General features: G+C 44.7%; 1 protein-coding gene across 4 annotated transcripts in view; it reads right to left on the bottom strand.

The window, feature by feature from the left end:
• Wasf3 (WASP family member 3) overlaps positions 1-12,262 on the bottom strand; it is a 93,545-nt gene that overhangs the window by 13,734 nt on the left and 67,549 nt on the right. For 3 of the 4 annotated variants that reach the window (XM_048418358.3, XM_048418339.3, XM_048418344.3), the window contains exons 4-6: positions 7,180-7,314; positions 5,086-5,239; positions 2,253-2,370 (exon numbers count right to left, since the gene is read on the bottom strand). In XM_048418358.3, coding sequence (XP_048274315.3) covers positions 2,253-2,370; positions 5,086-5,239; positions 7,180-7,314 — 407 coding nt within the window. Of the gene's footprint in view, positions 1-2,252; positions 2,371-5,085; positions 5,240-7,179; positions 7,315-9,148; positions 9,286-12,262 lie in introns of those variants that run through there. The other variant, XM_085685018.2, reaches the window with a different exon arrangement.

A 12,262-nucleotide genomic window follows, 5' to 3' on the forward strand; every position in this document is an offset into this window, starting at 1 on the left:
GACAATGTCGGATTCAGGCACAGCGAACTGAATTCAGCTACAGAGAATGCGGGAAAATGCATCAACTGAAAATTCTGATATTAAGTGAATTAAGTCTGACTCCAAAAGACAAATATCACATGTATTTCTTCATTTATGGATCCTAGATTTTATTACACACACACACACACACACAGAGAGAGAGAGAGAGAGAGAGAGAGAGAGAGAGAGAGAAAGAGAGAGATAGAGAGAGAGAGAGAGAGAGAGAGAGAGAGAGAGCAATGTCCTTATGAAACCAGTATAAGAACAATGACTATATGACAGCTACAACAAAAGAATTTTCTTTCAACAGGCTACTGACCAGGAAAGTAAATACTCAGGACTGGAGAGATGGTTCAGGGGTTAAGAACACTGGCTGCTCCTCCAGCGGCCCTGGATTCCATTCTCAGCACCTACATGTGGCTCACAACCATTTGTAATTCCAGTTTCAGGGCATCTGACACCTTTTTTGGCCTCTGTAGGCACCAGCCACTAACGTGACACACGATATTCATACAGGCAAAGCATCTATCCACATTAAACAAACAAACAAATAAAATTTTCAGAAAGGAAACCCTCTCCTGACAAGGAGCATAAGAAAGGAAGGCCTTTCGGGAGGGCAGGAAGCATCCCTGGAAGGCCATCCTGAAAGTCCTGGGTTTTTCACTGAAAGGTGTGGTGCGTTGGAGAAAAATGCCCTTCACTACGCTTCTTCTTCCATGACGACTTCGCTTGACTTCTTTGTAAAACTCAGCAGTTCTTCCCAGAGTCCCCAGTTACATCTGTGCACACCGTGAGTGTAAGAAGAGAGTATAATCAAACACACATTTTACAAACCCTGACTCAGAATTGGGGCACCCTCCTCCTCACTACCTCTACCCACTCTCTGTCTCATCTTCTCTCTGAAGTGAAGCCAAGACCTGCACACGATCTACGCCTGGTCTGTTCTTAAATTCTATTTCCAGCCAGGTGGTGGTTGGCGCACACCTTTAATCCCAGCACTTGGGAGGCAAAGACAGGTGAATCTCTGCAAGTTCGAGGCAAGCCTGGTCTACAAGAGCTAGTTCCAGGACATGCTCCAAAGCTACAGAGAAACCCTGTCTCAAAAAAACAAACAAACAAAAATTCTATTTCCAAACCTCAAGTTCTTAATTATCTTCAACGCTCACTCCAATTAGGTCAATACATCTAAATGCTTCAAACCTCAAGACTACCCCACAAAATGCTAAGTATTTCTTCCAATATGATCCAGTATTTGTCAAGCAAGTCGGGTGGTTGTTTTGGTATTATATTTTTTGTTTGTTTGTTTGTTTTTGTTAATTTTTCGAGACAGAGTTTCTCTGTGTATCCCTGGTTGTCCTGGAACTAGCTATGTAGACCAGGCTGGCTTGGAACTCATGAGATCCACCTGCCTTTGCCTCCCAAGTGTTGGGATTAAAGGTGAGCACCACCACCACCCGACAATATTATATTATTGTTGTTTGTTCTTGTTTTTCTGGTTTGTGTTTGGTGCTTTTCTTTTTGAGACAAGGTCTCAGTATGCAGCCTTGGCTGGCCTAGAATCTGTTACATAGACCAGGCTGGTCTTGAAGCTATAGAAATCTGCCTGCTTCTGCCTCCCCATTTGGCCTAGGGCGTTGATTTCTGAACACAATTTATATAAAAAAAAAAATCTAAACTCTCAGTCCTAAGGGGGCACGCTTCAAAGTGGAAGTCCCAGAACCTGAATGAGTCACCTTGTCCTTCCACGACGGAGTGCAGGGTGGCTGCTTCTGATCATGCTCTCTTCGTCTACCTCCCTGCTCCTCAAGGTGAGGCTCATTTCTAGGAAATATCTCTGAAAGCACAGCTCACTCACGCTTCCCAGTCTCTCTCAAATGCCTTACCAAGTCCTCAGTCTCAGTGAGGTGGCACCCCAACAACATGAATAGGAGTAAGACAAACTCCCCAATGCCAGACAGGAGCAGTGACTGTTCTATGGAGCTCCAAGGGGGCAAAGGGACAGGAGTGACAAAACACGGTGAGAAAACAAACTGAAGAGTTCTTCACTTCTTTTGTTAGAGGCATACAAGTGCTGTAGAACAAATCCTGCCATTATTTATTTAAAAATAGCCTTGCTGTGCTAAAGTGTCAGGATTGTCGTGTGAAAAGGGGGTCCCCTGAGCAAACCTGAGCAACCATCTGAGCAAAGGACCCGGGTGCACAGTGATGAGTGCATCCACCAAGCCACGCACCTTCTGACGTCGCTTCTCCTTCCTCTTGTCTTCTGTGTCCTGCAGCATCTTTTCTTTCCAGAGGTCAAAGAAGTAAGAGGGATCCGTGTAGAACTTCAGCCCATCCTTCTTGTCATCCCTATGGACCAATGCATTCAAAGTCAGGGCAAGAAAGACCATCAGTGGCCGTCATAGGGATGGTGACATTAAATTTAACGCTTTGGATCCTAACGCCTGCATGAGGCATCCGGCATCCTAACCACCTTATGTATTATACGCTAAACTGCCTATTTGGAAAAACAGGGAAACAGGAACAAAAGCAATTAACTCTACAGTCTTAGAAATTGAGAGCTAACTAGGTGCAAGTCCTCTGTGAAAATTCCACACAACTCAGAAATATCCAGTTTCAATAGCTCATGAATTTAAGGACCTATTCGGTTTACTCCAACAGTAAGCTACATATAGAGGCAGCTGGATGCTTGGTGTACACTAACTTCTACTGGGAACTTCAGTACAGTTATGATACAGACTAGTAAGTGTTCTGTCCCCTATTGTCAATTCAGGTTTACTCCGCACCATTTGATAAAGAAGGCAAAATGTTTGTGGTAGATGGATGCGACCGAAACACAATGCATTTTCAAGAAACTTCATTCCCCGTGGCTATGTCAGTATAGTAATCAAGCTATGATTACTATAGCCTAAATAATATTTCAAGTCATATGGAAATTACTCCCTTATTTAACCAGTAACAACGTAGCCACTATGAATTAAGGTTATAGTAGGAATCAATAGCACTGCTCAAGGGGCTAGAGAGATGGCTCAGCAGTCACAAGCTCCAACCTCTCTTCCAGAGGACCTGAGCTTCCAGAAGCCACCATGCCAGGTGGCCCACAACTGCCTTAACTCCACCTCCCTCTCCCAGCCTCTGATGACACTGTACTATTGGGTCCATACACACAGACAGATATATAATCAAAAATTAAAGTTGAATCTCTTAACAATGCTTCCCATTGCTCTCAGAATAAAAATGTAAGAATTAATAAACTTTTTCAGCAATGTTTGGAACAGTCATGATGTAATGTGGACACTATGTTCAAAATTAAATCAGGAGGGCAAGATGGTGATGGTGCATGTACTTAATCCCAGCATTCAGGAGGCAGCCACACGTGGATCTCTGTAAATTCAAGGCCAGCCTGATCTACAGAGCTAGTTCAAGAACAGCCAGGGGCTACAAAGAAAAGTCATGTCTTAAAAAAAAAAAAAAACCAAACCAAAACATCAACAAAACAAAATTAAAGCAGTATATTTACTCTATATATCAATATTCCACTAAATTATATATGACCATAGGAGATGCAAAGTCAGTTAAATATACAGAGATAGGAGAAAATTTATGTCCAAATAAAGGAACAGAAAGAGAGAGAGAGAGAGAGAAAGAGAGAGAGAGAGAGAAACCAATTAAGTAGGAAAAAAAAAGGTGAGCAGGAGGGAGGTTTCTACTCAGACACATCTTAGTTTTAAGTATGTGTGTTCTAAATTCTAAATTCTAGGAAAGCACACTTGTCCCATTGAAGCCGAGAGATACCATAGTGATATTTCACTTGTATTTTAATAAAGAAAGCTTGCATGAAGAACAAAACACAAAGCAGTCACACTAGTCAGTCAAACAGGCTAGGCAGTGGTGGCCCACACCTTTAATCCCAATAGTTATACTAGTTAGCCATAGAGGCTGGACGGTGGTGGTACACGTCTTTATCCCAGCACTAGGCAGGATGGGACAGTAACTCGCTCTCTTTCAGTCTGAAGATTTCAAGGAGGTAAGAGTTCTCTAGTGGCTTAGCTGCTTTGCTTTTCTGATCCTCAGGTTGAACCCCAATATCTGTCTCTGGGATTTTATTATTCGTGCTACAAGACACTGCCCAGCTCCCATATCCAGGATATGTGCCCATTTGTCTGACAGAATCTCTCTGTCCTGCAGAAAGAAAAGCTGATACTACCAATTTTCCTACCGAGGCTACTTCAAACCAGACCAAGAGCCTGGGCCCTTGTGAGGAGGACCAAAAGGCCCTGTAGCAGGAATGTCAGGATGGCAACCACAGACAAAGAACACACAGGCTTCTCCGTGGCCATCACAGTCACTCAGTTGCAGGCCTGACTCTGGGAAGTGAACACGATTGGCTACCACCTCTGTGCCCCGCAGATGCTGCTGAAGTGAGATCCACAGAGCGGAGGGAAGATGGGCAGAGGGACAAGGCCCACCATGGAGGACAAGGAGACAGTAAGCGTGAGAAAGAAAGGTCCAAAGGTGATGACAGGATGCATGAGAAGAAACAGCATGGGGATGGGAGCGACACTCTGCTTGCTGAGAGTGTGTGCAGGCAGGCGGTCTCTTCCTACGAATGCTGCACTGTTGCTTTTCTACTCTGCCTCTCGGAATCTGTCCCTGATATGCCCAACCATCACAGCAACCGCAGAACAGCAGCTATCTGTGTGGTGCCGAAGGGCTGGGACAAGGATTTCACCATGTTATAAGCGAACTGTGCCGTTTCTCTCCAGCGAGCTTGGAACAGAAGGAACGGCATAACCACACCTGGTGCGCAGCACGAAGTGCTACTTCCGCTGAAGATCTCTGTGTCTGAGTGTGAATGTCAGAACTCACACTCCAACAATTCTGTAGCCATGGCTCACTTCACTGGGTAGGGATGCAGCAGTTAACTGTTCTCAAAATGTTCTTTTCAACCCAAAGGAGCCCCCCAAGGTGGCCCCACCCAGCACATTGGCACATTTCTGCCTCTGTCGAAGCATCCATCCGCCTCCACTGCAAAGCTGTGGGGAAGCCGGGAGGGAGCCGTACCTGTAGGGTGTGAGAATGTTCAGGGGCGGAGGCTTGTCACTCTGGTTGTAAATGTCAGCAACAGGGTTGGGAATGCTGTTCTTGGAGACCACCTGCTGGTCTTGGATGGTAGAGCTTTTGAACGCTTTCTTCATGTTGATATCCTGTAGTGAGACTATGGAGAGAAAAGTCCCCCAGGTTGAGTTACATAGAAGTATTTTCTGTTTATAAATAAGCATCATTATTTGACTCAGAATCAGAAATACCTCCCAGAATGACCCAATATTGGCTTTTTGGAAACACTTTATTTTACATGTGCTTGAGGGATGTGTGCAGTGCCAGCGCAGGCCAGAAGAGGGCACTGGATCCCCTGGAACTTGAGTCATAGGCAGTTGTGAGCCTTCCAATGTGGTTTGCTGAGAACCAGGTCCTGTGCAAGAGCACAGAACACTCTTAACCAATGAGTCATTGCTCTAGCTCCTGAAATGACAGTTTTTGTTGCTCCTTTAAAACCTGCATAACCAGAATGCCCTTTCCTCCCTCTAAAGAATAAGATTTCCCTAGGACATGAGGTCAAATTATAGCTTTGTTTTCTTTTGTAACAACAGAAATAGTTCGCTGGATCAGGGGATCTTTTTGCTGCTGTTGTTTAAGTAGCACTTCTCAGACACCACCCAGCTAACCGATGAGTACAGCAGGCAACATGCACAGCTCTGGGTATCTTAGGAGAAACCATTAGGAACAAGATCAGCGTGATACCTGCACAGAACAATACACAGATGGGAGCAGCCTACTCTCACATTGATGGGGAACAGAGACCCTGAAGGTTTTCCACCTCTGACCCACACAACAGCATTTCCATCTGGAAAACAAGTTAAGCTAAGTAAGCTCTCAGCTGATTGGGTGTGGGAGCCTTCTTGCATTTTTTTCACAACTTTTACATTGTATTTAACTCATCCAACTTTGACAACTCTTTTAGGTATCCAAACTGGTCCCAATTACCCTCCCACTAGGTCATCAAAACTGTAACTCATATACCTTGTGTGACATCACCAATAAAGTGGCAGCCTAGAGAAGGGACCCAGATTCCTTAGCTTTTAGGAAAAGGTCTCTGCAATGTTAATATTTATGCCAATGCAAACAATAGAGTAAAACTGTGCCAGGAAAGAAATTCAAAGATAGGACACACTCCCTGAAACTTCTAGCATTTAACCCAGTCACCTTTTCCAGTGTAGAGTTTATCATGAGCCTTCAATTCTACGAGCCAAAAAACAAACCCAGCAAGAAAGACAATCTAAACCCAGCAGTGACGCACAGCTACAAAGTGGATGAGAAGATAAAAACACTGAGGCCGGAGAGCCAGCACAGCAGACAAGGGCACTTAGTGCTTTCGCAGGGACCTTAGTTTAGTTCCTAGTGCCTACACTGGGTGGCTCACAACAGCCTGGAACTCCAGCTCTGGGGCTGTGATGCCCTCTTCTGGGCTCTATGGATATCTACACTTACCCACACACAGAGAGACATGTAATTAAAAATAAAATCAATCTTTGCTGTTGTTGTTGCTGCTGTTGTTGTTCTGTTTTCGAGACAGGGTTTCTCTGTAGCTTTGGAGCCTGTCCTGGAACTCACAATGTAGACCAGGCTGGCCTCAAATTCACAGAGATCCACCTGTCTCTGCCTCCCAAGTGCTAGGATTAAAGGCAGGTGTCACCATTGCCGAGCAAAATAAATCTTCTTTAAAAGATACTATGAATTCCTTACCCAAACAGACCAAGTGGCTATTAAAATTTTATTTTTTAATCTGTAAATAAAACTTCAAAACTCAGTTAAAATGAGACCATTCTAAGATTATTTATTATTATTGAATCCAAATGTAACATCTGCAACTTTTAAAAACAAGAGCATGGCATATGAAGTAGATGAAATGTGAATCTTTTTAAAAAATCGCTAATTAACCAAGTGTTATGGGGCATTCCCTTCCCATTCTTCTAGGAAGAGACAAGATAAGTGGCAGTGTGCTAGCCAAAGGGGAGCGCAGAAATCACACTGGAGTTGTTAATTGCTACTGTCGTGTCGACATCGTGTGCAGTTCACGGCTTTCACACAATTACCTACCCTCCTCCACTGTGGAGTCCAGCTGGGTGACTTTGACAGCAAGGCGATCAATTCTGTCTTGAAGAGAATTTGCTCTGATGTAGAAGTTGTTAGCCTCATTAAACAACTCGCCAAATATGTCTTCTGCATGTTTGCCTAGAGTAGAGAAGGGAGAGAGGCACCTGCTGAGGAACTGCGATGCAGGCTCATTGCCACCACCATACAGGGCTTGTCCAAATGCAAATCAAAGCAAGTGTCATGGTCCATGGCCTTTAGAACAGTAAAATATTCCAGACAGCCCAGCATCTTTCTTGCTGCCCAAGCTGTCCCTCAAGTTGTTACCACTAAGTGGAAAATGTCTCTAAAGGAAAAAACTAAGTTCCCATTTTACACAAAACAGAAATATTACTTCACGAATGAAGCTTTCCTTTTACTGCTCAATGGAATTCAAGAGGTCACCTTGGACGTTAAATGTAGAATGTCGTCAAAAACAAGGCGCTGATTATCTTGCATTGTGCTTGATGCCCTGATGACAGTATATTCTCTGAACACTTGGAAATGCAGTTCTGAGCCTCACGTGCTCTAAAATCAGCATCTAAGATTTCGGTTTAAAGCCTCCAGCTGGGCTCATCTCTACTTCCTTATGGGTGCTAGACATAGTGTAGACAGAGTCTCACTATGTAGCCCAGGTTGGCCATACCCCCTTGGCTCAGGCTCCCTGGAGCCGGGATTATTAGCATTTGCTACCATGTCTGGGTCCCTCCTTTTTTGTTTTCTTTTTTGTTGTTGTTGTTGTTGTTGTTTTGGTTTTTTGGGACAGAATTTCTCTGTATAACAGTTTTGACTGTCCTGGAACTCCCTTCTAGACCAGGCTGGCCTTGAACTCAGAGATCCACCTGCCTTCGCCTCTGCCTCCTGAGATTAAAGGTGTGTGCTACCACTGCCCAGCCCCTCCTTTTCTTAAAATCTATTTAACATTTCTGGAAAAATGTATTTCCTCGCCTTCAATCTCCAAATTCCACCGCTATTTTTTACTCCTACGAATGCTTAGTGACTGAGCACTCAGTGCATCTCAGCGTCTCCTGCAGAAAGAAGCAGCACTTCTGCTGACTGTCATTTTCTATTGAGTCTCTGTCCACCAGACAAAAGAGAATCTGAACACTCCGGGAAGATGGGTTGACTGATGCAAGAAGACTGTGGTGTCTGAAAGGGAAATGATCTTCATAAACTTGTGTATGAGAACACTTGGTTCTAACTGGTGATGAGTGTGGGTGTGGAGGTGGGTATGGGTAGGTGTGGGGGGGTGAGTGTGGGTATGTGTGTGTGTGGGTGTGGGGGTGTGGGGGTGGGTGGGTGGGGGTGAGTGTGGAGGTGTGGGGGGGTGAGTGTGGAGGTGTGGGTGGGGGGGGTTTGGGGGGGCATGGGGGTGGGTGGTGACGGTGGGGGGGATGTCGGTGTGTGTGGATGTGGGGGAGGTGAGTGTGGTTGTGTGGGTGGGTGGGGGTGTGAGTGTGTGGGTGTGAATGTGGGTGGGGGTGAGGGTGGGGGTGAGTGTGGGGGTGAGGGGTGAAGGTGTGTGTGGGTGTGTGGGTAAGTGTGGATGTGTGGGGGTGAGTGTGGGTGTGGATGGGTGTGGGTGTGCCAGTGAGTGTGGGGGTGTGGGGGTGTGGGGTGGGGGGGAAATGCACGCCCTTCAGGAGGTGGAGCCTTGCTGGAGGCAGTGTGTTCCTGGAAATGCACTTTTAAGTTTTCAGCCTCAGCCAGTTCCATCTTCTCTGCTTCCTGCATGAGATGAAGTTATGCTCCCTCAGCTTCCTGCCCCAACCAACGGCCCCCATGCCTCCCCTGATATTACAGACTCCCCCCTTGGGAAATGTAAGCCAAAATAAACTCTTCCTTCTATACACTGATGTTGGTCATGGTATCTCATCACAACAACAAAAAGTAAATAATACAAACAATCCCATTTCAGAAGACACCTGCAACTAACCAACTCAGGATTGGTTTTGGTGCACATGGCAAATCCATGAGAACAGGAACTGGTCTGCGTACAACTGTAGTTCCAGCATCAACTGCAACCTCTCCATCATTCGTTCAGCAAGCAAACTAGTAAGCCCAGCACACAGGCAGGAGTTACTGTGTCGTTCTCTAGATGATCAAACTGAGACGCACAGATGGTGACCTGTAAGTGACAAACTGCTGCCCTTGGAAGTGGCAGAAACAGATGAGACAAAATTTTACCTTCTGTTAGTTTCAGCTTCTACCATCTAACACGCTGAACCTCCTAGGCCACATACGACAGTGTGACAGATCCGCACAGTATGAGACACAGAACTGCACAGGATCCAGGCACTTCACTTCTGAGCATAGCCCAGAAAAGCAACTGTTTCTCTGTCAGATAAAATTTTAATGAGTTGGAGAGATAGCTTACTAGTTAAGAGCACTTTCTGCTCTTGCAGGGGACCCAGGCTGAGTCACCAGCATCCACATGGCAGTTCACATCATCTGTGACTCCACTTCCAAGGGATCCAATACTCTCCTCTTGCCTCCACAGGCACCAGGCACGCGCACACATGCACACAAAACACTCATACACATAAATGGATGGATGGATGGATGGATGGATGGATGGATGGATGGATGGATGGACGGACGGACAGACAGACAGATAAATAAATAAATTAGAGACAAGTGTTTGCATACACGTATTTACAGAAGCATTATCCAGTATGGCTAAGAGGTAAAAGCAACTCATGTGTTCATCAATAGATATATGAATGATAAAGTAGAATATTTGCCTTCTGAAGGCAGTAAATTCCGGTACATTCTACAACATGGATGTGCTTTAAGGACACTATGCTAAGTGAAGCAAGATGGTCACAGAAAGGCAATCCTATCTGATCTCATGCACAGACATTATAGAACAGACAAATTCAGAGCGTAGACTTGGGGAAGGGGGAGGGTGGGTGGTTTAATGCAGTAGACGCAGTTCCGTGAGATGAAACATATGGACGTTTGTCACGGGGCACTGTGAGCGTAGCAGCACCACTGACTACACAGCTGAGCATAGTTACAGGGGTCAGTTTTATGACATGCACATTTGTCACCGCTAAACTAACAATGTGGAAGCCCTGGGGAGGCAGGTGGGCAGAGAGGAAGCCGCGTCTGAGTGTCGATGACTGTAGTTATGGAGACAGACAGTGCTTGCTCGCCTTGGAGCCAAGCTGCTCCCACTGACTCTAAGCTCTTGATTTACAGAACATCTTTCATTGCAAACTTCCTGAACAAACACACTCAGGTTGTTCCGTGAATGTTGAGCAGCCACCAGGACTGTGGCCACCACAGCCACCTAACTAATCAAAGTCAGCAGTTACCACGATGAATTGCTCTTAGGATTGGCATCAGGAGTTTAGACGATTTGGGAAGTAAAGAATTAAAACACATAAACTGAGCCATGAGTTGGTTAACCTAAAACCAAGCTCTCCAGGGTTTGGGGTGAGGTTTCTGATAAAACATCAACACTGTACTCCCATGGTACCCAAGTTTGTCTTGCTCCTGACTCACATAAAGTTAATGTTTGTTTGTCTGTCTGTTTTTTAACTCACTAGCCTTCTGAACATGTGAACTAAGTCTTTGACCTCTGCACTACTTACACAGAACTGGTTCTCAACGGCTTGAAGAGAAAAGACAGGGACTGGCCCAGTGTTTTCTCTACTCATAGAGATTGTTGAGAACATTAACCGAATGGAATAAATGTTTCACTATGTTGGGGCACCTCAAAATGCTTAAGAGGCACGGGAATATGAAAGAAGAGCATTGATCAGACCCTATGTGAGGAACCTCTGTCTACCAGTACTCAATGTCTGAATGTGTGACATAGCCACATGGCTAATTTGTTTTCTACTTGGTCATTTATAGTTCTGAACACACAGGTACAGATACAGCTTGTGTATACATGCACACACATATGTTCATGCTTATGCACTCAGATGTATACATGCTTGCACACACACACACACACACACACACACACACACACACACACACACCAAGAAAACATCAAGAACATTTCTCTCTTAGCTTTGTAAAAATCATTCTTAGGGACAGTGTGTATCACCAGAAAGATGTATACACCTCAATCTATTGCAAAAGTCACAGCATCCTTTCAAAGCACGGTAACTCCTGTTGAGAAACTATACTCTGTACTAGATGCTATACAAGCAGAAAATGACAGACAACATGTAGCCTCAACATGAGTTGAACAGCATGAAATTGATGCAATCTTTCTGCTCGGAAGCTCTCAATTTATAAAGAGATACAGAAATTAAAGAACTTCTGTATTTAATATTTTTCCAGCTGCAGAAAGCAGAGAAGTGACTAAAAAGGAAATGGAAGGAAGTATATTTTCTGGTGAATATGTATAAACTGTGGCCCCTACAGTTTTTAGTTTTCCAAAAAGATCTGAACTGCTGAATTCTACTCATTAATATAGCAAGTCTAGTAACAGCTTAAGTAAGGTAATTCTGAAGTGAGCAAGTGACTGACTGAGGGAGCTGCATCTGTAACCGACAGGTTCTGCTTCTAGATTTATCCGGACCTTGAGAACCAATAACATCAGATTGAGAAATATGCCCCCGAAGTGTTAAAGCATAAAGATTATGAAGGGATTTTCACCCATATTTGACAGGTGGGGAGATTTTATTATTTTATGTGTATGGGAGTTTTGCCTGTATGTACATGGGTAAAGTATATTAATGGGAGCACAAAGGGTTCTATCCAGGGAAGAACTGTTTGGCAAAAGACAACAATGGACTGGTGTGTGTGAGAGCAACACCCAGGCAGCCATGGTCACTGGGCTCAGAGAGTGCTGGAACTGAGAAATACATGTCCATCTTTGGGGGACGGGTGGGATGTCAGTAAGGAGAAATGAGAGGAAGCTCCTGTCCACCAGAGAAGGCAATGGTGATTGAGATGGGGATACTGGCAGCAGGGAAGTGAGTGGGTGTGCAGATTAAGCATCTCTTCTCAAGGAGACTGAACTCATTTGCTATGGAGTGGACTTCTGGGTTGAGAGCAAGGAGAAACAAAGGTGGAAATTATACAT

Source organism: Myodes glareolus, chromosome 2 (assembly GCF_982192425.1).
Source record: "Myodes glareolus chromosome 2, mMyoGla1.1, whole genome shotgun sequence".
NCBI classification, from domain to species: domain Eukaryota; kingdom Metazoa; phylum Chordata; class Mammalia; order Rodentia; family Cricetidae; genus Myodes; species Myodes glareolus.